At 45.5% G+C, this 26641-nt stretch overlaps 1 protein-coding gene across 1 annotated transcript; it reads right to left on the bottom strand.

Moving 5' to 3' along the window:
* Nucleotides 1–1249: 1249 nt before the first annotated feature.
* CLIC4 (chloride intracellular channel 4) lies at nucleotides 1250–26641 on the bottom strand. The gene is made up of 6 exons (XM_059868840.1): nucleotides 26479–26641; nucleotides 12884–12993; nucleotides 8185–8310; nucleotides 7277–7383; nucleotides 5967–6148; nucleotides 1250–5266 (listed from the first exon to the last, which is right to left on the bottom strand). Exons 1-6 carry the CDS (start codon nucleotides 26548–26550, stop codon nucleotides 5102–5104), a joined length of 762 nt encoding a protein of 253 aa, XP_059724823.1. The 5' UTR covers nucleotides 26551–26641; the 3' UTR covers nucleotides 1250–5101.

Below are 26641 nucleotides of genomic sequence, written 5' to 3'. Positions count from 1 at the left end.
TGCTGCCTTCGGTGTCTGGCTGCCCCAATCAGCATTTTTAATCACTGAGGATCGTTTAGATTTAGAACATTGCTGCGCTCTGCACCCAGAGCTCAGCCCCATAAGTGATTTCTCCTCTCCCCCACATTCCCCCTGTGTGGACAGGGATGTTTTCAGACTCATTAAGAGGAGCAGTATCACTTTAATCAGCCTCTTTAAAATAACAATTCTGTGTGCAAACTGACAAAGTCATTCCCTAGGTCCTGCCAAGCCCTTCGCCGTAGGCAAAGGAGCTGAGACGTCCCTTAGCATCAATTTTGTTTGTTTATTTATAAAGTTCACATGTTTGATCTTTGTTTAGCAACTGTTTTCATCTCCCTGTCCAGTGGTAAGAACACAGCAGTTCTTCTCTTGAGTCAAACAATCATGAGTTCCCTTTTCCCAGCTCTGGAAAGAATCCAGCATCAGCTTGGAGAGCTCATCCCAAATTGAGGCAGGCCCAGAGCAGGAGGCTGCTCCCCCCACTGCTCACCAGGCCCAGGCCAGGCTCTGGATCCCCCTGAAATTAAGGTTTTCATTAATTACCTGATGACTAACTCACCTCCATGACTGGGATTACTTTCAAACGTTGCCATCACGACCCCAGCGTGCTCAGTCACAGCTTTTGGCAGTCCTGGAACAACACTAACCCAGATTAAAACCCTTTGGTACTTGCCAGAGCTGCTGCACCTTGTCTGAAAGCAGAAGGCAGCAAAGAAACCCATCTGAAACTCAGAACAAGAGCTCTGAAATCCAGGAATTCTGTTATGGGATCAATGCAATCTCAACTCCTGAGGTGGCTACTCAGGGGATAAAGCTGAACCAAAGGTGAGATTTTTTTTTTTTATGTCTTTTAAATCAAGTCTCACACATCTCTGAAAACCTGCATTCCATAGAAAAACAAGCTACCAAGATCTGTTCCTAACTTTCCACTGAAAATCTGAGAAAAAAGAAATATCTCACTTCTCCTAAGGAAATTGTGGAAATTCATTATTTCTCAGCTTGCTCTTAATTTTAAGGAAGTTCTAAATTCTCAGAGGCACTACAGCTGGTTATAATGTTAGAAATAACATTAATTCTGCCTTAAATCACATCACCACTGAAAAAACCCTAAAGCTGAAGGCCAAAAATGGAGAACATAATTACCAATAAGTTGTGTTGTGCAGTTCAGCCCATCACCCTGCAGTCCTGGATTGCACATGAAATCTTCAGAAATAAGAGAAAGATCTGCTTGGTAGTGAAAATATAATTTTATTTAACAATAGCTGCCAGCAGTATACTGGTATATCTGTAAAAGATGTTCCAGAAAGTGAAAGACATAAGCAAACTACAACAAATTGTATCAACTCTTCAAGTATTTCTGCAAACCACGCTCCAACCCTTGATGTCCTGTCTTGGGAGTCTCCATCCCCTCATCCTGCTCCCACCCCTCCAGAAACCAAACTCAGGAGTTGGTGGCACAGCTTCTGAGGCAGATGGAGCATTTCTCACTTGGGTTACAGCCTTCTCCTGAAAAATATTCACTGGATGGCTTCAGATGGTTCTGAGTGGCAAAGGGAGAGCAGCAGAGTTGGCTGCACTTCACCACTTTTTGTTCTGCACCCCGATAGGCATCAGTGGGTTTGGCTCCAGCAGCTCCCATTTACTCCTGTCTGTGCTCCTTTGATACCAAATGCTAATTTGCTGCTTTAGCATAAAAATTTGATTACATCTCTCTCCTTATCACGGAGCTGCAAGCAGCTCTGGATCAGTTTGGACAGGCCCAGTGTGGAGAAAACACCGATTTTATGGGAAAATGCAAAGCTGCAAGCTGGGGCTGCCCTGTGGGACATGCAGGGAAGGGATGGACAGGCTGGAATTGCTCCACAAGTCCCACACACCTCTTGTTCCACAGGCAGCCTTTCCACAGCAGGGATCTCCTCAAGAAGGGAAGCTTTGTTAAGGGGAAAAAAATAAAATAAAAATGCACCTAGGATAATCTGTTCTCCCACACAAAAACAGGGTGCAGGTGATGGATTTTCCCCTTGTGTTCAGGAAATACACAAGTCACCTGTTTTAATGTGAATTTAAGCATATTTCAGCTTGAGAATAAAGTAAGTTATTCAGCATGCTAATACATGCAACCAACTTGCAAACTGGAATGCCTACTTGAAAGGGTAACTGCTGTTTTTAAATTGGAGAAGGGGCTAGAAGCAGCATTTTAAATTTAAACAGGGGGTAGATTAATTGCTGTTTGATGAAATTAAAAATGCATTTAAAGATCAGATTGTAAACAAGTTGACAGAAGTCAAGAATTTACATAGTTATGAAAGGGCTTTTTTAATTAGTGTGGAGCTGGTGATTGGGGCCAGATGAAAGTGCTCTGCCCACAGCAGACGCTGCCGTTCCCCTGCTCTGCAGGGATCACCTACGGAGCTGGAGCTGCTCCTCTCCACCAGATTCCTGCTCCCTCCCCGAGCCAGGAGGGGCTGGGCAGCTCCTGCCACAACAAAACTGCAGCAGGAAGCCTGAGAGACACCCAGGACAGTTACCAGGCCAAGCTGGAGCTCACTGGAGCTCCACCTCCAAGGGAAAGGCTGCTCTGTGTGAGATGAGGAGCCCACTGCTCACAGCCAGCCTGAGCTCTGTTTGCAAGCTCTCAGACACAACCAAACCCCTGAGGGAGGAGGGCAATGCTTGGAAGGGCTCTGAACAGCACAGGGGATGGATGATGGCTTAAGGAGGTGGGGGTTGCTTGCAGCACCCCGGGAGCTCCTGGCTGTGGGTGCCCTGCTCTCTGCACTCCAGGGATAATTCCCTGGGAAAGGGAGCACAGCCTGACTCCACAACCCCATCAACACAACTTCCAAGGGCCATCCTGACCTGTTTTTGAAAGGAGAGCTAAAAACTTCACAAAGATGTGCCCACAATCACGTGCTTCCTACAGCCCTGTGAACTCTGTGGTGGCCAAGAGCACCAAACCAAGGAGGGTTGGGTTTGGGGTTTTTTTCACCCTATGTGTCATTAAAAATGCTGTTATCTAAAGAAAAAAGTCATTCCTCTTTCTAGATGTCACGTTGTAGCAGAGACTGAAGCCCTACAGAGGATTCTTATGGCTGAGGAACTTTATTCAGGAGGGGAACGTGGCACTACAGTAACTGATCAAGGGCTACAGCCAAGGTTCTCCTCACCAGGGCACCCCCCAGGATTCCCCTCTGTGCCCAAACATTCCTGAAACAAATCAGAACAGGGGCCAAGTGTATCTAAGAGAGTTTGAACAGGGTTCAGTGTATCTAAGAGAGTTGCCTTTGAAAGAGATGTGACAGGATTGCTAAGTGCCTTTATATTGGAATTCTAGCTCTAGGAAGGCAAGGCAAGGCACCACAAGCCAGGGATACAAATATGGATCTGGTTCTCTACCTCTTCTATGTCCAACTAACTCCACGGGTACATAAAGTAGTAAAAGCAGGATGCTTAGAAAAATCAGGCTGGTTTCAGAAAGCCAGTGCTTTACCAAAAAAAAAAAAGAAAAGAAAAAAAAAAGAAAAAAATTAGTGTATAAAAGTGTTTGTGTGAGCATTTCCACGTTATTGCAGAATGTTAAATATTCCAAGAACAACCTAGCAGGAATAGCACTTTCCAGCTTCTAAAATCAGTTAAATATAAAAGTATCTTTACAAAAAAATAGGCATATAAGTCTAGCATTCTTTGGAGTTGTTTATGATGGTCTTTTAAAAATAACCTAGCAGTTTATTTCATGCATCAAAACCATTAATTTTAAACAAGAAAACTATTCCCTGGTTTAGAAACATTTGAAAATTGCTTTTAAAAAAATCGTAGTGCTATTCCTCAGTGTTGCTGTAAAAAGATTTAAGTATAGTAGTGCAATGATTATGAGTATGCAAAACTGCAGTCCAGGTGCACAGAAACAATTGGGATAAGTTCAATGGAAAGGACTGGATTCCACCACCATTTCTTTACAAAATTCCCAGATTTCCATTCAGGAAAAGAAACACCCTACTATCATTTAAGGCAAATGTTCTTTTTTAAAGGTCACTTTAGCTTTCTTCAGGGAAGAAAGGGCATGAAAAAGTTCCCATTTCATGGCTCTCAGTCCATTTTGCATCACTAATCATTGCACTGCTATTCCCCACCCAGAGTTAGGACACTACAGTTTCCATGGATTTGGGCTATGACAGAACAGATTTTTAAGTAAAAATCACCAAAAATACCTATACAAAACAAAAAGGCTCTTAACTACCAAAAGGAAAGCCACTTGCAATTCTTAAGGTGAACAGAGGGCAGCTTCCAACTCTGCTGTTTCCTGATGGAAAATCCTACAATTATTTGTTTGCTGCAACTCAAAATTGATACAATGCAGGTGTTTAAATCTCCTCAAGCTCTTGAAGACAAAATAAACATCAACTCTGAGCTTTGAGCTTCCTGCCCCAGCTCTCAAGCCTGGATTCAAACTTCCCTGATGCTGAGGTCATTCAAATCCAAGGTTCACATTGAGTCCATTCTCAACCATTACCGTGACTTCCAATCCAAGAGATTTTATAAAAATACAACAAAACAAACCAACAAAACATTGCCAAATATTTTGCAAATGGCTCTTTTGGATACTAAGTTCCCTTCTCTATGTAAATAGGATAGACAAGCAGGTACAGTTCAACGTGTCACAGGTATGACAGGTGTGTACAGACCTTCTGGAAAAGCAATAAATTCCAAAATACATAAATATTCCTTGTACCATACAGTGAGACAGGATCCTAAACCAATTCCTGGACAAATCATGGACCAAATGTTTACAGAGAAAAGCAGCAGGGGCGAGCCAACCCTTCACACTGAAGAATCCAGAGTCACCCCAGTGCAACAGGAACACGACTGCATCGACCGTGTTCAAAGGCTGTGAGAGGAGGTCAGGAAAAACAAGCCTGTCATTAAGTCTGCAAACTTTAGGTAATTACTGTACCTGGTCTATCCACGTGACTTGGAGTAACTGCGAGTTCATGCAAAAACCAATTGCTATTGATATGAAAAGAGCAGTCTGTTAGAAGCATTGTTATGGGATACGCAGGACCTCATCCTTTGCAAGTGCTGCTTACTTGGTGAGTCTCTTGGCTACGTCACTGTAAGCTATTTCAATCTCCTTGTCTCCAGGACAGGTGTTGGTGAACTCATCCCTGCTGTAAGCATTTGTCAGGTATCTCCAGATCCCTGTCATCTCCTTGGGAATCTCAAAGTTGCGGTATTTTTTGGCCACCACCTGGAACGACAGAATTACGTTAGGAATGTACATCCTTCACTTCAAACACTTTGCCAGCCCTGGCCACTCTCCTGTGAAGTCATCCTTCCAGCTTGGACACTTGGGATGACTCCTGCAGTCTCCAGAGGCTGTTCTGAGGGATGCCCTGGCTGTTCCTCAGGGCTGCTCCTGCCTCGCTCCCCTGGGGCTGTCCTCACCCAGGGGAACTCTTCTGCAGGCAGCCAGAAACTGAGCCTGTGGCTCCATCTGCAGTACAGAACTGACACAGAGCACTGCAGGCAGGGGGAGGAACCAAACCACACTGATGTGGGCACACTGGCACTCCTGTGGTTGTCCCAGGCTGCCTCTCACAAGATTCCAACTTGGCTATTTATCCAATCCCTTTATTTCCCACTGTGTCATTAACTTTTTCTGCACAAGTGAGCAGACACCCCCTTCAGCCATTACCTGCTCACCTGATCTTCACCCTCCTCCTCCTTGTGAGCTCTGCAGCTCCCTGAGAGCACGAGGTCAGTGCAGGGAAATGGGGTTTGGCTCTCTGCTGCACTAAACTCCACTGCTCAGAGGCCTCTGAGTGCCTCAAACCTTGCACAAACTGTGCAGTTAAGCTTACAGACAGCTGCAATTAGCTGGGCTCAGGAATGCCACAAAGCACAGATATTTTCTCCTGCATTTTCCCTTGCAGCCCCCCAGGTTTGACCTTGACAATGTGCAGTTTGGGCAGCAGGTTGCAGTCAGCCAAGGTCATCTCGTTGCCATCCAGGAACTTGCGGGTGGAGACGGTGACATCCTCCAGGCTGTTCTCATCGATCTCGTCGGGCAGGGGGGAGTTCAGGTACTCATCCAGCTTCTGCAGGGTTTTCAAGAGGCCACGTTCTAAGGCTGCACAGGAAAGCATGATTCAAAACAAATATTGAACTGAGACACTGGTACCAGATCTGAAATACAAACCCCACGTGCCTGTGCTACCCTGAAGGATCTGTAACCCTTGGTCAGTTTTTGTGTCTCTGTGCTCACCAGAACACTGAAACTGGACCAGAATCTCTTTAAATATCCCACAAATGCAGGTTATTTAAAAGCTGGCTAATACAGGAGTTTGCACTAATTTAAAATACTGTAAGACTGCCCACAAGGGTTTATTTTTGGTTTAAAAAGTGGCTTATGTCAGTTTCTTAAGACTGTGCCTAACTGGCTTAAACTGATTAGAATTAAGCTATGCTGGGGTTTATATACATTTAAACATAATCTGTTTAATGTCACATGCTCAGCAAACAGCCCTGACCAACCCAGAGCACCCAGGCTGATGCAGGAGCACAGCAGGATTTGGAATGGAAGAGCAGGTTTATGGAATGCAGCAGCAGAGGGCAGCACACCCCATAAAATCCCCGTTTATTTCCCAACTGTTTACAAATATTTTGCATCTCTCCCTTTGAAATGCAGCAGAAAGGAACCCCGATTCCCTGAGTTTGGTTTTCCCTCTAAGTACTTTGAGGACAAAATTGATTTGTACTGAACTACTTCAAGGCCCAGCTGTGAGTTCATTACCACTTATTGATCCCTCGTGTGAAATCTCCTGTTTTCCCTCCACACAGAAAGGTTTAATCCTTTAATGGAAGTGACACAAACTAAGCTTAGCTCAGAACTCTGAATGGGAGCCCTCAGTCCTAGAGAGGTGAAAGAAGAGCAGCAGATGCACAGAAATTCAACCACTGGGGCATGACACAAACTCTTTATCCTTCATTCAAGGGTTTGGAGTGGCTGCTGCACAAAGAAAATCCAGTGCCAGGGATATTTACAAACCATGCACACCCCACTGAAATTCTGATTGAACTGAAGATCTCTTTCAAATGTTGAAATCTCTAACATTAAATTTAAATAAAATTTTGATTCATGAGACTCTCAAGTGTCCACCAACTTGCAGCTAAATCTGTTAGGGAGAGACTTCCCACAAAGCTGCTCTGAAAAACACAAGAGAGTGAAAGCAGGAGTGCACTGTCCCCAGTGACCCACCTTCATTAGCTTCTGGTCTGGAGTTCTTGATAAAAGCAGAAAATTTGGCAAATATATCCATTCCAGCAGTGTTGGATTCTGGATGCTTTGGTGAGAGTTTCAGGTACCTGAAAAGCAGCAAGGAGCAGATCTACAGCACATTTAGCAGAATGGAGCTCATCATCTGTTAATTAGCACAAAATGGCACTTTGGTACTGATTTATCCTTTTCCAGACTGGCTCCTAAGTGTAGGATCACACACTGAGGTTTTTGAACCCAGCACTTTCCAGAGGGAAAGAAGCACATTGCTGCTTTCTGAACGAGACATTTGGTACAAGCAGAGTCTGAGGAGCCCAGGGGCACCCAGAGCTCCCCCAATCCAGTGCTGCCAAGGGGCACATCACTCATCTGGAGGCAAAATACAGGGTTTTCCTTTTCAATTAGCATCAGAGAATGATGGACTCCACAGCTCTTAACAAGAGTCTGAAGTTTTGCCATGCTGAAAAGACAAAACAGTTCAGTCTGTTAAAGGCAGCATCTGGATCTGCCTGCCAGCTGAAGAGCAGAAAGCCAAGAGTCTGGAGAAAGTCTGAACACATTAAAACAAGTTCTCACTACAGTTTAGGACTAAGTTTTGCACAGCAGACTCATCTTCATTTGCATTATTTGGGCACAAAGGTGCCTGTCACCAAAAGGGAGAGTCTGACAGTGCAGAAAGGATGACTGGGTATACAAAGGATAATTTAACAATAATCTTACAGAGAACACAGGTTTTGATCTAAAGATGAGGGAGCTGAGGGGAGGAAGGTACGACAAGCAAGAACTATTCCATGTTTTCAGTTTATTGATGCTGAAGAACATCTTGGGGCAGAAATCCCCTGTGAGAGCTGTGCCTGTGTGAGGTGACAAACCATCAGTTTAACACTTACTTGGGTGGGGCCAGAACATCTTCCAGGAACTCTTCAATCTTGTTCACATCTGTTCTCACTTCCCCATTGTATGTGATGAAGGGGGGGTGAGTGCCTGGAGCCAGATTCTGAAGGTCTGCTGGTTTCCTGGGGTGAGATGCAAACCCATGAAGAGTAAGCAGGGGACAAAATTTCATTGCTATGACCACAAACACACTGCTGAGGTTTCCACATCCTCAGTTTTAAACAGACACCACCAGTTTTCTTTCTAAAAAGTGAGTTAACAATTAAATATTTTGAATACACTTGCTAAAAATTGATTTAAACCAGTTAGAAACAATTTCCTCCTACCTCTGGCTGTGTTTATTCTCAACTCATACAATGTAGACTAGAAGAGGGATACCTATAGACACACCTCACACTCTCCCTCTTTCCCCAGCCCTACAGAGCAGTTTATATATAGCATAATCTGTGCTAATCCTCCCCCCTCTGGAAAGAAGCAGCTCTGCCCCAGCCCAGTGTACAAAGCATTTATTATGAGCCCAGGGAGGTTGGTTCCAGGCAGGCTGACAGATGCTTGAACATCGTGGTTAAAATTATGCTTCAGTTTCCCCCAGTGAAAAAGGTATTTTCAAACAAGATCAGCACACCTGGGAGAGGAATCCCACACTGGGATTATTCCTGAGAGAAACAGCAAAAAGCTGAAACACTCAGCCATTTCCAGCTCTATTTCTAACATTTCCCTCAGGCAGCCTGGCCCAGCAACAACAAAGGCTGGCCCAGCTGAAAGCTCTGCCAAGGTAAAGCTGCCCCTGGGTTCCTGTTTGAGCAAATCCAGACTGGGCCATAACCCTGAGCTGGGCCTGAGCCCTGTCCAGCATGGCCACTGAGGCAGCTCCAGGCATGCAGGAACTGGATTTACTGGAAACTGCAACTGAACTTCAGGAAATCCTCCTGACACTGCCAGAGAGGGAAACTGAACTGGTGCCATGCACAGCCCCAGGCCTGCAGGGACTGAGAGCAGCTGGACTCTGAGCTGAGCCTACAAGTCTACCTCGTTTTCTATTTCTTACAAAACTAAGAACCCTGCCAGAATTTCATGTCCTGCCCACTGCTGCCCCTTTTCTAGAGCCAAGGTGTCCTTACTTGTAAAGAAAAAAGTGATTTTCATACTTTTCCCTGCTTTAAGCCAGGGGATGGAGACCTTGTGAATACAAGAATTTAGCTCTTTTCAATTTTTAAGCTTCTGAGAAGTTATTTCTCACTAAGAGTTGCCACCTCTCTCTCACTTTTAGGATTTAAAGTCTGTCATTGGGTAATGCTTTAAGTAGCTTTACACTTCATTTAAATACAGCTTTGTAACTCCCAACAATTACAGGAAGTCATCGTGGCTCCCTTCCAGTTCCCCATGTTGGCCAGATAAAATTCCTCAAAAGGAATGTTATTTGAAAAACAAACAGGGACAAGACCACAGGATCTGCAGGAATACTATCAAAGGCAAGCTTTAGCTCAGAAACAGATTAGAACTGCCCAAAAAAGTTTTCCAAAGAACCAGAGTGCTTTATCCATCCAGTCAGACCACCTGGATCTTTCAAGAGAAAGGAAGCAGAGATGAAGATCCCCCAGCCCAGCTCAGGCTTTGACTTCAGTTTGCTGCTCCTGCCAGGAGATCCCAAGCAAGCCCTGCTCTAGCACAGCCCTTGGAGCACAAGCACACAGGAACAGCCTCAAAAGGCTCAGAGTACAAATTCCCCCAACAGTCAAACAAGAAGGCAATTACTGTAACAGTGATGTTTTCCTTCAGATAAAGCTGGAGAGCTTAAAAAAACAAACCAAACCCAAAGAAAAAACCCTTCTGTAACCACTGCAAATAATTGCAAGATGGTTTGTGCCTACCCCAAAGTTTACCAGGGGTTTTGGAGGCAGGGCCACATTCATTATCTGGCCACCACTACCCTCAGAGTCAAGGGGTAAACACCTCATGGCTTTGCCACAAACCAGAACAGTAATTAGCATGCAAATAATTTATTGTAGGGCAGACAAATTCCAGCCCCCAAATGTAACATATATATATATAAATTACACAACTACTGCAGTGAAGATCTGAAGAGTAACATGGGGAAAAGTCAGCACTAAAACCCCAGTTCCCAGCAGTATTTCCCTCTGCTGAAGTTGGATTCACCTCTGGGTGGTCTTTAAGATGTAATTTGAATATTCCATATTGTTATTTAAGCTTTGCCTGTCAAAGGAACTGCAAAAACTCCAAATGAAGATGCTTCAAGCAGGATTTCAGCCCTCAGCTGAAGGCAAGCTGGCCCTGAGTGCTGCTCCAAGCCCAACAAATGGTTTGTGCAGTCAGCTCTGCTCTGGCCTCCAGAACCAGCCAGAGCTCTGGGCACTAAAATGCTGCTGCCCAGAAGGGAAGAATGAAGCCTCTGTGTGCCCCAAGAGATGGAAGAAATGCCTGACTCCTTGCAGAGGGTGGGACTGCCCTCCTCCTTTGCCTGTGTGCACATTTTGTGTGTGGAGGGCAGAGCTGAGCACTGCAGAATGTGCCTTTGTTAGCTCGGGGCAGCTCTGCAGGGAAGCACACGGCAGAGGCAGGCCAAGCAGGCTCAGATTTTCCTGTGTCCCATGTCCCTCACTGGTGAACTTTTGTTCCCAACCATGACCTTTTCAGGCTCACAAACAGACAGAGCTGGCCTTGCTCTTGTGCAGCTCTGACATTATGAGGCAGAGGCAAGCAAAGCCTTTTTTCCTTTTTCCTGGTTTTGGCCAACAAAAAAAATTCAGTTGTTTAAAACAATTCCTGCTCTGCTCTGTTCCTGTTAGACACAAACTCAAAAAGAGCAGAGGAGGTAATTGGCTTGAGTCATGTGCTCACAAAAGCAGTTTCTTGTGGCAATCTTAAGGCACCACCTAACATCTGTTATCATCCTGGCAGTGATAACAAGGGGAAACAGCCCCACGTGATATCAAACATTTCCTATTCAGCACTTAGCTGATGTGATGTTCTGCAAGCTGCACTGCTCTGCCACTGGGTACTGATCAGTCCACAGTGTGAAAGTTGTATTTAAGACATCTAAATAAAGTCTAAAAGGAATTAAATTTGTGTCAGTATCTATTCCAGCCTCAATGAGCTTCAGTGGTCCTTTGTTTCCTTTCCCAGAGAAGCCCTTCAGAGCACAACACAAAGGTGGTTTATTTGACCCATTCCCCTGCAGATCTTTCATTTTGCACTTATTTTGTGTTTTCCTCTCCTCAACAGAAAAAAAAAAAACAAAACCAAAACCAAAAACCTGAAAGAAAGCTTTCCTTGTGTAAGGAAGGTCAACTTTAAACATCTGCAACCAATTTATAGGCTAAAAGTTAGTCTTACATCCCATTCCCCCATCCAATTAACTCCAAGTTGCCAAGGGGACACAAAATCAAGCCAATTCATCAGGAATATTTGGCATTTTAATGATATCTAAACTGGCTCAGCAGTAAAAAGCCTTTCAAACCTAAAATATCTCTGCCCACCCCAGAAACTGCAGTAGGTGGTTAAACAACCCCATCATGAAAGGAAAAGGAAATCCCAAATTACCAAGAGCCCACAAGGCCCAGTTCTGCTCCTGAGCCTGCAGAAAGCACAGGCAGGGCTTGGTGGAAGATGTGACACGTTTGGTTTATGGGGCTGGCAGCACCAGCATGTGCAGGGAAATCCCACAGAGGCCAGAAAAGCTCTTTGAGCAGCTCCAAATGCACCCAGAGCTGACAAAAGCTGCTTTCTGCCCCTCACCACACATGGAAGCCTTTAACACTCCTTGCCAGCACTGAAGCAGCAACTTCAGTGATTTTTAAAACCCAAGCAAGTCACCTCCCTCACAACAATCCCTGCAGGTTAAGTCCAGCAGGGTGATTTCTCCCTTCTAAGCTCAGTGCAGAGCAGTGTTTCTGTTGGCTTTATTCCTGAAATTCAGGTTTGGAGGCACTGGCAGCCTCCCCTCTGCAGAGCTGTGACCAACAGAGTTTCCATCAGTGCTGGGAAAACATGACTTCACACCCAAAGCAAACACAAGGCCCCTGCTGAATTTAGCACTTCCATAAAAACGAATGCCCAGCCTGAGGAAATTAAGACTCCTGGATTCACTCCTCACTGCTTTTAGCCACCAGGGTACTCATTTCATAGAGGAGCAGCTGCACTTTAGGTGACAGCATCATGACTTATCTGGCTGACACTGAACAAAGGCAGAATATTCTGCATTTTATTCCTTCCCATTTCACTTGGATTTACCTCCTGGGCAGGTATTCTCATTATTATTGCACAATAACCAAAATTATCTTAAAACATTAAGAAAAGGAGGAGGCTGCACATTGTTTGTGACAATTATCCATCACTGGAGAATTGACCAGAGGGTGGTTGACTAAAAATATCCATCTGTCCCCACTTGGGGCATCTTGGTGTGAAGTCAGGAAAGGAAGAGTCAATGTTCAGTTACAAAAGGCTTTGTGTGAGTTTTACAGAACAGCATCACTGAACAAACTCAAGAGAACTTACCATTATTTTTGGTTAAACCACCAATGAATGTCCCATTTTACATCCAGGTTGCCTCAGTCAATTATTAGGACAGATTTAATTTCACAAAACCAGCCTGTGAGCCACAAAAGCTCTGGCCAAAGCTTTGTTCCACCAAGGGTGCTGCACTCTTGCTGGCCCAATAAACCAGATATTTCTTACCTCTTCAGGTCCACTGTTGTGACACTGAACACGACTCCCTTCAGCCACAGGATCATGAAGAGCCTCTGGGAGAAGGGGCAGTTTCCTATGCTCTCACCATCACTGCCAGCCTGCAGGACAGAACAGAGCACCCATTAATGTGGGCAGGGCTGTGCCCTCTGCTCATCTCACAGCCACTGGAACAGCTTCAGTTAAACACACACTCAGCACAACTGAAATTAACACATTTGTCAAGTTTTTACTTGTCATGTCCTCCAGCTGCTCAGACAATGTACAGAGCAATATTTCAGTTATCTGTGACACTGCCAGGGCTGCAGTGCCCTTGGCAGCTGAACATCCTCCTCTGAGCAGCCACACCTTCTGATGGCAGCTTTCCAATGGCAATGCTGCTCCTTGCTCTTCATTATTCCTTCTTCTTTCTTCTCCAAGGCATGGCTAATTCATTGGAGCCATCTCCCCAGTTCAGTGCCTCTATCTCTCCCTGTGCAGTGCTCCAGGGAGCCAAGAGCAGCCAGGAACTGAGAATGGATTGTATGCAGGTGTTGTGAGGAAAGACATAACTGTGAGTACATAGAGACTTCACTGACAATTAAATAATAGCCCAAAGGCACTTTTGATAGGCAATTTATCAATCAGTCTTTGTCCCAGCCCCACAAAGGCCCATTGGAAAGCAGCAGTGAGCTCCCAGTGATAGCACCCATCTCATCATCGCCCTGACAATGAAGGATGCATTGCTGAGTTGGAAAATTTGAGGTTTTTCTGGGCTAGAATGAGGCACTGGAAACCTTTGTTATAAAATTCAATCCTCTGAGAACTGGTTCAGTACTTAAAGCAGCCAAATATGTCAGATTATCCTGACGTGTACTTTATATCAGATGAGTTTCAATGGATTTTGCTTATTATTGTTATTATTAGAGTCCTTCCAAGAGTGATTTTCATCCATGCAATTCTCAAAGCCTGGCCAATTCTTTCATCACCACAGTGAGGAGAATTCAGAAAGACTTTGAAAGTTAAGAAGAGTAACAGCAGGATTTTCAAAGGCCAGGAAAAGAGAAAGTTTTTCAGTGAAACTGTCTTAAATTCAGAAAGCTGGTTTGGGTTTTGTGAAGTCATGGGGCCTTTGCAGATAAAGCTGAGTCTCTTTAACAGCTGCTGAGGAGTTTTAAATTAATTACTGTTCTTATAGCTAATGGACTCATTCCTGCAAGTGTCCCTCCTGTCAGAGCTCCCAAAGCCCTGGCTGCAGATACAGCCAGTTTCCTTCAAACCTTTATTAGTGTCATTAATGAAGACTTGACAGAGAAAGGAAGTTGTTATTCTGCCACAATTACCAATTTAAAATTGCCAGCTTTATCTTTGGGTAGTGAAACTTGCAGCAGATTATTATTATTATTATTATTATTAATGGATTGTCTTAAACTCTGCCATGTGTTTGCTCAGGAGGATGAATTCTAGAAGCATCTGGAAAAAGGATAATGTTCATATTTAAAAAAGGTCAAATGCATTGACTTATCCTGACACTTTCCTTCTCTCCCAACACAAGTGCAACAGTCCAAGTGAACAAGCAAGCAGCAGCATCTGCTGTGCTTTAGGACAGGCTTTTTGGGTTATTTCAGTCAGAGGAGGGGATTGGAGCACTAACAGTGCCATGAACAAACCCTGATGCACTCTCAAAGCCCAGCAGCCCAAAGGGAGCCCAGACTGTTCTGTCTGCAAACGTTTGTCCCACTTCTGCTCCAAAAAGTCCCAAGTTATTCTGAGCACACACTGGAGAAGGAATGCACTCAGAATGCCAAGAAACTTTGGCTCCAGTGCTCTGCAGCCAAGGAATTCTGCTCTGTAACTGTTTGCCCAGAGGCCCACTTGGTGTCTGTGATGCTCCAGCCCCTCCTCAGGAGCAGCCAGCTCTGGATTCCCCCTCAACCCATGGATTCTCCTCAGAGGTCCCCACTGTGGTGGGTGCTCCTGCAGGACTCACTCCTGGCTCTGATTTTCTCTGCCAGAACAGAGCTGTGCTGGCAGCAAACTCGAAACTTTACCCATTAGAAGAATTCTCTGAAATCTGACATGATTTGACATGCAGGGGTTAATCACAGAATAATTGTTGCTTGTCATTGCCCTGTCTTTGAATTCAGGCCATAAAATTCCAGGATATCTTCAGTGTCTAATCCTCTTCACCATCAGAGTAAAGCTAATATTAAATGTTGACTTCTTTGCACTAACCTCAGCATAGGTAATTTGTTATTTAACAAGGTTATAGTCATTCTATACCAAGAAGCTTTGGGGTTTTATTCAAATTCTTTTAAAAACCCATCTAAAAATCTTAATTACCAGTAATATTGGTAATATTACTAATGCCAAACTGCCTGCAATCAGGGCTAATTTCCAATTCTACCATCTCCCACTGAAGGATATGTACTCAAAACCCTCACCATATATCTAATTTCACTGAATTCCAGGTTTTCAATTGCAGGGATTAGGACCAGAGAGAGGAAAAGTGCCACACCTCTCACACAGCAAGGAACATGGAATTTCTCACTCGTGTGTGACCCTCTACAAACTGAATTGAATTCAAAAAACGTCTGAGGAGGTGGCAAAAAGGACCTTGTTAATTGTAAGACGTGGCACAGGGAGAGCAGAGCACACACCCTCCAGAACGCTGCCCTACAGTGTTCTGTGAAAACAAATACAGCTATTTTTAAAGAAACATTAAATCACAAAGGAAGTTCGAACAAGAATGGGAGAGGTCCAGGGCAGTAACACAGATCAGCTGCTCATTGAGAAGCCAGCCTGGTTTATCACAGCCACACTGAAATTCCTGGCAACTCCCAGAGCCCAGCAGCTCAGCCCATGCAGGAGTGCAGCCCTTGGGAAAGGGCAAAACCCCCAAAATCTGCTTATCCCAGGGTCTGCAGGAGTGAGCTTAGCTTGGAAGCCACCTCCTCCCTTTCTCTTCCCCTGAGCAGTGATTTCATTCAAATGAGACTGTCCAAAAAACCAAAACCCCAGAGAGTACAAGTAATCAAACATCTGTTTGAGAGGCTGAACAAGCTAAGGGGAGGAAAAAAATCCATTTAAATTGTGAAATGTTTGTCTTTACAGCTGCATAAAAATTAACCTGACTCCTGACACAAGAACCTGAGTGGATTTACCTTAGCAAGGGAGTGCTGAAGTTGATTGCAAGACCAACAAAAAGCCAGACAAGCAAAGAAACATTAAAGGGCACAAAACCCTTCTTTTACAGCACAGATCTGAGAATTCTAGAAATCCTTGGTCCCAAAGACTTCTGCAAAACTGTTTCAAATATTAATCAGTTAAAAGGAGCCCACTACAAGTTTCCCAAACTAGATCAAATAACTGCAGAAAAATAATAAAGTCAAAGTGCATCTGATGAGCAATGTAATCCAGCTCAGTCTCTGCCTGCAAAAATAGAACAAAAGGAACGGGCAGAACACCAGAAGACCATTTCTTAATTTACCCAAAACTCTCAAGGGAATTTCTCCCAGATGTGACATCTTTACCAGAAGTGGTAAAAGAAGTTTGGATGAAGAGGGATAAAGACATTTTAGAAGCATCTCACAGAATGCTTTTCACCAGACACGACTGGAGCCATGTGACTGCAGCAGCAAGGAAATCCCCACTCCCCCAAGTGGGAAAGCTGCACTCTGCAAAGTCTAGAATAATGTTCCAGCCAATAAACAGACTGGGGGGAAAATGAAAATGAAAGAGAGGGTATGTTCAAATTCTGAACTCAGTAATCTTGAAATATGTCTTGAGCTCTAACAATGAAAACCAAACCTGCTGAGAAAACAGCATGAGCAACCCAGCATGATGCAAAGCCATTGCCTCAAACCAGCAGATAACAATCAATTTTGCACGCTTAATGAGCAGTAAGCTCATTCCAAAAGTGAGTAATTAATAATAATCCTTTAAGGATTACTGTTTTGAGAGGAAATGGTTTAAGGTGAACTAACAAAGCCATCCAAGTGAAAAAGCTGCAGCAGTTCCAAGGTCTGAGATAAAGGACCAGAGGACACAGAAAGGAGTGGTTGGATGTTCCAGAGGGATCTGGCTGTATCAAATCCCTGGACCTTTACCTTGCCAAGCTGAACAGGCAGAATTGTGCTGCTGACTGAGGGTGTTTCAGATAAGAGGTAAAGAATTGCAGCCGCGGAAGGAGTGACAGCAATCGATGGAACAAATGCTCCCCACAGTGCCATTAGTGCAACTGCTCCCCGTGCTCGGGCAGGGACGGACCAGCCCCGCCCCGGGGATGCTCTGTGCTCACACCCACTCTGCAAAGCTCAGCAGGCCTTAAAGGCTCCCCGCGGCTCAAATATTGATGAATATTGATGCTCTCCTCTTATTCAAAGAGCAAAACAAGTGACAAGGCAGTGAGGTGCAGGGCTGGAAAAGCTTATCTGCAGTAGTGGTGCACTCCTTGCCACCCTCCCAGCCCTGCAGTTTGAGAAGGGAGTTGGTTTGTTTTCAGGGGAGGAACAGGTCAGGGAGCAAGGCAGAGTCCAGCCCTGACTACATCCTGTTCAGCCAGATTTAATCGGAGGGCTGAGTGACAGGGACACTTCCTCCTGTCACCTCTGGCTCTCCAGGACAGGGCACAGCTGGGGCCACGACCTCCAGGGCAAAGCTTGTCCTTGTGCCACCAGGCAGAGCACACATGAACAGAACATTTCAACACAGGGTTGGCACAAAAACAGGGCTGAGAGCCCAAAGAACTTCCCTGCCACGATAAACAAAACCAGGAAAGGTGGGAATCAGGGAGAAAAACCAACAGCACATCCTGCAGAGGGTTCAGGACATCAAAAGTGCCTTTTGAAAGTGAATTCTTAATTTGGTAACACTGTATGAAGGTAAACTCTCAAGTCACAACCACCACACCCTGCCCAAATTTAGCTCTACTGAACAACTTAGGCCATGACTGCTACTTTAAATAGGCATTCCTTTGAGAAAAACATAGGGAAATGGGAAACAAAAAGCATCAGGTCAGTGTTGACACCTGGAATTCCCTAAGATAATTAGCCCAAGATAATTAGTGTACATTTGCTGTATGTTGACTGACATTAACACACCCAGGGCAAAACCAGCCTGAGTTACCACTGCCTCTCCTGACCCCATCACCATTTGTAACCCAAGTTCCACTTCAGCTGAAATTCCTTTAAACTCAAAAAATACTTCAAAATAATGAACTCAAGTGCCTGTGTTTACTTGAGATCTGGCTCTTTCAGCAGGGAAGGAATGTTTGCCAGCCCATCCAAGCTGCCCCTTCAGTCATTACCTTTCTGATAAGTCCCCTCTGTGTCACACCCTGGAACAGCCACTGACCATTTTAGGATGTTGCTATTTTCAGCCCCGTGATGCTGCTCCCAAGAAAAATCATTAGCAGAAAGTCCTGCACACTTTCCTGTAGCTCCTGCTCATCACTGCCCAATTCTCACTGAAAAGCTTTTGGAAGATGCTGTGGGATCCTCGTGGTGTAGGGAAGTAAATTCACAATTCAGCAGAATTTAATTAAGTGCTTCTAGTCCTTTGGAGAACAGGAACCATTCCATGCTCATCCCGTGGGAGAATCAGATGGAGAGTCTCAAACCTGCTTTAAATACAAATCACCATTTTCTTCAGTGAAGAAATGAGCTTAATGACAGGAACACAAAACTCTGCCTTTATTGTGGACAGACTCAGGACACTTCCTGGCCTGGCACAGGAAAATCCAATTATTCTCTAATGGCACAGGCCTGGCATCTCTGCTGTGGCAGTACCTTGAACAGAGAGCTGGTGTTGAACAAACCCCCCAGCACCAGCAGGGCCACACTGACTCCAATGTGCTGGGCAACATCTTGACACAATCTTGCAATTTTCTGGTAGGAAACTGCCAGCAGACAATTAACTCTGCAGCGCTGAGGTTTCTTTTACACGGCCTGAAAGCTGCCTTCGGGTCTCCAGCACAGAAACCTAGAGCAGGAATTGTTCATGACAGTGATTCTCTCTCCCTGGACTTATTAAATTTGCTGAAGTACAGTGTGTGCCTTGGCTAGAGCCCAAGAGACCCATTTCCAAACCTCCCCCACCAAATCATGAAGCACCAAAGTGAGAGAACTGCAAATGCTGTCATTGGGGCTCAGAAGAACCCAGTCAAATCTGTATCTGTGGCATTTCAGAGTCCTTCAAATAAACCTCTGGCTGTGCCTCACTTCCGTGGGACAGGAAAAGCTGAGCTGAGTTTGTGGTATTTATAACCTCATTCAGAGAGATGAGCCAGGGGCTGGGGCAGAGACAACAACCAAGAGCTGCTCCAGCCTCACCCTGGGCTGCTCCTCCTCCTCCTCCAGGTCATCCCAGCCCAGCTGACTTGGACTGAAGCCAGCAAAACCCAGAGGAGTTTCATGTCAAAACCCCAGCCCAGAAGGCACCAGCTGGGCCTTCAAAGCCTGGTAGAACACAGGATGTGCAGCTAAAGCACTGCCCCAACCCGGGCTGGGAGCAGCAGGGCCCTCAAAGGAGGGGCACTGAGACACAAACTGCCCAAATTCTCAGCAGCCACTCCAAACCCAGGGCAGTGCTGAACCTGTTCCCTGTCAGCAGCACGGCCAGAAGCTCTGGGGAGGGAAAACATTATCTGAGATCAAAAGTGGGGCTGGAGTTTGTATTTCAGAGTGAAGGGACTGGGGGAGGCCTGCTCTCTGTCCAACACTAGCAATGCACAACCCAAAGGCACCTCCCTGACTGAATTCCCCCTCCCCTGGGAAATGGGACCCGAGTTCCTCCTCTGGACCTGTGTCCTGATCTCCCTGAGCTCCAGAACACCGTGTCTCACCTCATGCAGCACCCTGAGAGGCCACAGAACCCTCCTTAGGCTTGCTTTGATTGTATTTTTAGATAAAACCACGTAAAAAAAAGCTGTTTCCTTTATTTCAGAAAAGCAGCTCTCCAAAGGACAAAGCCAAAATAGTAAAGCTCCAAGAGAGCCAAAAACCTCTGAGGCTGGCCCAGTAGCACTGACTGATCCCATTAGCTCTTCTGGGGAAAATATACAGATATGACTTCACTCCTGGATTACACTCCTATATTTAGTTTATACCTAATATGGAGATTCAGTGGGGAGAACTCAGTCATTTCCTTTCCTTGCCCTTTGTCTGGCCAACAATACAAGGAATAAGTCTGAACTCTCAGAGAATTCCCACACAAAGATGTTTGTCATTAACAGCAGTTTAGCTTATGTTTTTCACTTCAGCAGAAGCAAACACCCTAAAAATCCAGATTGTGCCACAAATCTATTTGACCTGAATTAAAACCCCCAAACTACTCAAAGCAAGTTTAAAAAAATTAACTACTATATATATTTTTTTAAGGAAAAAATATTCTAAATAAAGGATTTAAAGCTCCTGAAGTCAAACCTCTATTGAAACTCCTGTGAAGACAACATAACAATTTGGGTTTGGGTGTTTTTACTGTTAAAATATGCACAAACTCTAAATACCACAAGGGAGCACCTAGCATCTATTTTAAGACTAAAACTATATTATTCCACACTGAAGACTATGCAAGAAAAAAAACCCCAAATCTGATTAGGACAATAAGCTGTTTGTTACAGCTTATTTACCCAGAACTTTGAAGATAAAAATCAAATTAGATGGATAACAGATACAGATGTAAACTATTTTTCCATGAACCATCTATTTGCAACCAACCACGACCTTAATTAAATTTTGTAGTCTTAGACAAACCAAGTGCCTCCCCTGGCAGAAAAAAAACACCTTGTTTTCTCCCCCACTGTCCAGCTCAGGCTTTACAGAACTGCACTGCTCAGTTCACTGGGAAAAGAGAACATCTACCAAAACAAGGCAACAAACCCAATTACTGCCAAGTACAGTTATCCAGTCTTAAAAGTCCTTCTTGTGGATTTTTAAGTGGTATGTCCAGCCTGGCCAGAAGCTGGGATTGGTGCAGGCACTGTTACAAATCTTGCAGGCCTTGTGTTTGTCACATCACAAGAAATGTTTCATTTAAACACAATCTGAACACACACTGGTGAGAAAATAACAGTCCAGGGTTTTTTTTTTTTTTTTTTTGTCCATTTGAGCTAATGAACACTTTAAAAAAATCAAACTTTAGAGTCCAACAGTTGCTTCCCAGAGTACACAGCTTACTGTTTAGCCTGGAGTTCAAGGAATTCCCCAATTAGATTCCTCCAAATACAGATTCCTGGAAGGGACAACTCAGCCTTCAAAAATCCACGTCCAGAGAACCAACTCTGCTCTCCCCATTCCAGGACAGACAGGCTTGCTCCTCGAATAAAGAACTCTTTCCATGCCCAAGATGAGGTCAGGATAGCCATGAAGCAGCAGACAGAGCCATGAGTCACTCCAGGCTGGGAGGGGGATGATCACCAACTTCTCATCGTGCTAATCCTGGCCCAGGGCTGCCCACTGCCTTAGCAGGGCCTCCCACCCACTCCCTAAGTTGATGTAAGGATTTCTCATATCTCGTTACTTCCCAACAATCAAGCATCTTTATGCCCCCACAAACTCTCTTTACAGAGGATCTCACTCTCTTTACTCCTTTCCACAGGAAGGCTGGTGTTCACAGGGCCCTTTCCTGCTGGGTGAACTCATCACTGCACACTCAGTCACAGACTGACACCCAGAACCATCAGGACAAGCCCTGGGTCCTCAGTGTCCCTTTATCCCTGACTTTCAGCAGCCTCCAGGCCCCAAAGTTTGCCCCACAACATGTGCTCTGACACACAGGCTTTTTCCCTTCCACTTCCAGCCCTGGATGCACACCCTGAGAAATCCCAGCTGGGAAAACTGAGGACAGACTTGTCTTTTGTAGCAGGATCTGTGCTGCAGGAATGTGTCCATGGCATGTGTCCCATGGAGGGAGTGACTCACAGGCACCACCACAGAGCCCAGCCCTCAGCCTGTGAAGGGCCATGAGCTGAAATCTGGGAATTCACACAGATTTCAGAGGCCTCTGAGGGGAAAAGAGGAAAAGTGCCTGAGTGTTGAGACACATTTCAGCTGCAGAGTCAAACAGAAGTTCTCCTGACAATCAGAGCTGTCTGATGTTAATCATTGGGAAGGGGAGAAGGGATGCCAGGGAATACAACCATTACTCAGAAGCAATTCCTGACTGAAGGAAAGCTAACTCATCTGGAAATGAGTTAACCCCCTGGAAATTATTGCCAGGAGGTTTTAAGCTTACTTATCAATGATTTGCAAAAAAATTTAACATTTACACTTGAGACCATCTCTGTACTAAGAGCACCAGTTCCTGCATCACCAACCAGACCCAAATGAAACAGCTGAGGATGTTTCTGACTGTGAGGACTTCCCCAGGCAGAATTTAAAGGAATTAGGGCTTGCTGGCCAGAGAAGGAAAAGGCCTGATTTATACCCACTGAGCACAGGATACAACTAAATGGTTACACCTCAGTTTACAAAGGGCTCCTTTACAACACTCCCAAGAAATAACCCTCACATGACATTCTACACCAAACACATATCAAAGAAAGGCTGAGGAGGTTCTCAGCTGCTGAGGTCACATCAAACCCTCCAAGGATGATCTGGTGTATAAGGAGGAGACTTATCTAATAAGATTATCAAGCAATAACCCTGCCAAGGCTATCTCTGAGAAGCAGCACTGCATGTCTCCAGTCCTGTTATTTCCTTGTACTGATGTGCCTCTCAATCATACAGCTACTTTGTGGGTGAAAAAAACCAAAAACTGATGACAAAGAAGCTGAGGGATGGTTTGTTACAAACCAATGTACAGAGCTACAGGGCTGCAGAGTGCCACAGCAGAGCTTACATAAGGGAATGAGCACAGGGTGAGACAAAGGCAGACCTGAATCCACACAAATCCATCTGCTGGAGATGCTCACATCCCCTTCCTGCCTCGGCCCCAGCATTGCACTGAACAAAACAGACCCCGAGCCCGGAAGACAAACAGTTCACCTGCCAAATCTCTGTTTGGTTCAGATACACAAAAACGGAGACCAGCTTCTGCTACAGTCACTGGGAGTGCTTCAGAGGGGGGTATTTATTAAATGGGAAATCACAGCTTTTTCTTTTGTACTGACAGACAACTCAAGGGTAAACAGATAGGAGACTCTGTCTGATTTTCAACACAGGTGCCCCATTTCGCAAGGACCTCTTACCTGAGAGCTGCCAGAAACCCAAGGTCTGATTAATGACAAGTACACACACGTTACCCAGTGCAGAGGGGAGCCCTTCCTCACCCGTTCCCCACATCTGCTCCAACCCATGCCATGCCAGCAGATACACAAGTCTGAATTTCTCATTAGTGGAGCCTGGTGTTTGTTTCCTTTAACACTGAACTTGTTGACTCTCTGTGTCTTCACCTCAGTAGGAGCAGAGGATGCAATCACTAAGTGCCCTCCAGAACGCCCAGGGCTGAGCTTTCAGCAGCTCCATCCTCACACACTCCCTTACAGGAACTGCACAGGCAGTTTTGTAATTGTTCTGTGATTTCCACAGGTGACTGGGCCTATTTGACCAAGTCACCTCACACGTTTTTTATTTACAATAAAATTCCACACACCACCAACTAAAGCAAAGCTATTATTCCAAGTGACCTGTCTGAGCTGCACTCCAATCCCAGAGCTCAAGTTTCTCTGAGCACATTTGCCACAATGCAGCCTTCACTGCTCTGAAATGCCACTAGGGCACATAAAAATATTCCTGTTAGACAATGGAAGCCTCCCTCGTTAATAAAACATGGAACACACAAGGAAACTAAACGAAATCAGATACACCACTGGTTTTGTCCTAATCAGCTCTCAAGAGAAAAGACTCAGAAAATATTTACACATGGTTTAAAAGAGACCACAGGCAGCCCACCGGCTCTGGAATGAAAAAAGCGCTGGAAGTTTTCATTGTGACACCAAGAAACAGAATCACCCCTGTAACAGTTTCTTACCGAAGTACCCTAATCCTGCACGGAGTTCTCACAGACTATGAAAACACAAATTACAGCAGATTGATACATTGTCTGGTGGGAAAAATCGAACCAAGGTGCTGGTGACAACACAGTGACAGAGTCATTCCCATCTGAACCCAGCCGTGTGTGTGCTCCTCCCCGTGCCCATCCTATTTTGTTACTGATCACAATTTAATAAGGCTCAAACTCCACAGGTTGGGCACGGAGCCAGACCCCTTCTCCTGCTTCACAGGTTTGTTTCTCAAGCTTTAATCCCTATCTTTGTTTCATCTCAGGTCTGGCTGCTACAATCCTTTGTGCTCAGGTCATGCAGTCACCGCCCCTGGGCCGGGCGTTGGGCTGAGTTAGGTCCAGAACTTTTTCCACTACCTCTGCCTGAAGAGCTTCCCGGGCTAACAGGGCACAGGTAGATCCCAGACACCTGAAAAGTGGTTATCTACGTGGAGAAATTCTCAGTAACTTCGGATTTTTTTTTTCTAGATTGCATCCACAACCACGTGGAAAAACTGCAAGTGAGCATTCCAATCACAGAGGAAAATATAATCACTAAAATCCAAATTTAGTGCTCCTTTAGACAGACGCTGTTGGCTCTCTTCAATAAACATATTCTCCTAGCAATTTCTGAAGTGAGCATCTAAATGAGTCAGAAAACAAGATTTTATTTGCCTTACAAAAAAGCTGTCCTGATAATCCCCAACAGCTTCAATAAAGTGGGACAGGCAGCAACACCCAGGTGAAACAACTGTTTTGGTCTCTCTGCTGGGCTGGGGGTTGTTCTTTACCTGAAGGATTTTACAGGAAATAACCTTCACCTGAAGATTGTCAAGGGAGGCAATAATAACCTCTTATTTTAACCTGAACTTTATCCTTAGGGCAGACAGTGCTCAGGTACAACAGTCACCCATAACAATGGGTACAGGTTTCCTTGAGGGAAAAAATCCTCACTGATAACCCCAAATTCAGCCTTCTTAAACCAATGCCAATAAAGAAATTTCAACTGAAAAGGACAGAAAAATTTCCTGATTTCCCCCTTTCATATAATCTCACACGTTTATTGGTCCAATTCTGATTTAATCAGAATGAACACATCTCTCTCAAAACTATTTTTACAGCTTCTTCCATGCCACTCCTCATGCATGAAATATTCTCTTTAAACACACCCACAAAGCTGATTTCCCTCTGCCCCCAAATCATTCTGCCATCAATCACTGCTCAAATTTGTTTAAAAAAAAAAATCAGCTGACGAACTTTAGGACAGATGAAGACAAATTGGCATTTTATATTAAAGATACACTGCTATAAATAATTCAAAGTAATCTGTAACTTAATTTCTGCAGTTGTACGTTCTAACCTCTGTACTAAGAGCCTAAATATTCTGACCAAAATCAGGTCTGGAATCCTTCACTGCAATGCCCTCCCTGGGGTCCCATTAGTGCCTCTTGATACTACTATTAGGAAGTATGAAAAGTGGAAAAATTCAACATTTTTAGAAGGTATAATTTAAGAAATAAAACCGATATTTAATAACTTATTTCCAAATATCTGGAAATTTTCATGTTTGTCATCGTTGCTTTTATACAAAGCGACTCCCAAGTTGCCAGATGAAGAGATCTCTGATTTTCTCACTGCAATTGGAAGAAACTTCATCTGAAGAATGTAAATACTTTCCTGCAGAGGCTTTCATTAAAGGACGTTTAAGCACAGAAAGAGAAGATTGCACGGAGTAATTGGTGTTACTTTTGATATGAAGTAAAAGTAAGATGCTGCATCACCAGAGCCCCGGAGGATGCAAAATATTGCATCATACAGCAATAAATGAATGCAAAACATGTGGAGATACCATATGGTATCTTCGCCAGATAAGGGCAGTACAACACATGCCCATTCTTCTAGTTCGGATAAAAACCTGGTGTTCCTTTACATATTCACTTCCCGTCATAAAAAGTAGACTTTTGGGGCGGGGAGCGAGGAGTAACTGGTGTTTTTGCTGCCTTTTTGCCGCCTTCCTGCGCTCGGCCGGGCACACAATGCCGAGCGAGGGCGATCCATTGTGGCGCTCGGTTCTTCCCTTGTGCCAGCGCTGCCCGCGGTGCTGCCCCGCACCCGCGGCACCCTTTGCTCCGGGCGGAGAATCTTCCAGCAAAACGCATCCGGGCCGCACTTTTCCCCTCAAAAAAGTGACTTTTCTTGCGGTCCGCCGGCGCTATCGCCCGCTCCATCTGCGCTCTGACTCACCGCGGCTCCCGCACTCCCTCCCGGCGCCGGGCACACGCCCTCGGCTCCGCTTTTGTGCCCGCACCGCGCCGGGAGCCGCCCCGAGCGGAGCCCCCCGCGCCCGCGGGGTGGTCGGGGGGTGCTCCGAGGGGCTCCCCCGCCGTGCCGGGCGGGGAGCGGGGTCTGCGGGGAGCGGGGTGCGCACGGCGGGGCCCGAGGGAGCCGTGAGGGGACTCGGAGCCCCCCGGGCGGGAAAGCGGACGGAGGAGGTGGGGGGGGGGGGGGGGGGGGGGGGCAGCGCCCAACGGTCGCGGCGCGCGCGCGCTCGGCGCTCAGACGGGACGAGACTCCCCCGCCCCACCTCCCCTCCCCTCTCCTCCTCTGCCTCCCCTCGGCCGTACCTTGACGAAGAGCTCGATGACGGGCTCCTTGTCGCCTTCCTTTAGCCCGTTGACCGGCACGGACAGCGCCATTGCTCTCGCTGCTGCAGCCCCTGCCCCGCCTCGCCCGCCGCTGCCACAGCCGGGACGGCGACGCCGCTCCGCTCCCCTCACCCGCCCTGAG

This window comes from Haemorhous mexicanus, chromosome 27 (genome assembly GCF_027477595.1).
Source record: "Haemorhous mexicanus isolate bHaeMex1 chromosome 27, bHaeMex1.pri, whole genome shotgun sequence".
NCBI classification, from domain to species: Eukaryota; Metazoa; Chordata; class Aves; order Passeriformes; family Fringillidae; genus Haemorhous; species Haemorhous mexicanus.
This window is presented reverse-complemented; position numbering and strand designations above follow the sequence as displayed.

Bases quoted from the DNA above. Each gene is read 5' to 3' on its own strand.
- CLIC4 (XM_059868840.1), bottom strand. From the start codon at position 26,550: ATGGCGCTGTCCGTGCCGGTCAACGGGCTAAAGGAAGGCGACAAGGAG. The intron at 8,311-12,883 runs GTAAGAAATATC...ATCTCACCCCAG, and splicing joins ACAACAGTGGACCTGAAGAG to GAAACCAGCAGACCTTCAGA. The intron at 6,149-7,276 runs GTGGGTCACTGG...TTTCCTGTGCAG, and splicing joins CAGACCAGAAGCTAATGAAG to CCTTAGAACGTGGCCTCTTG.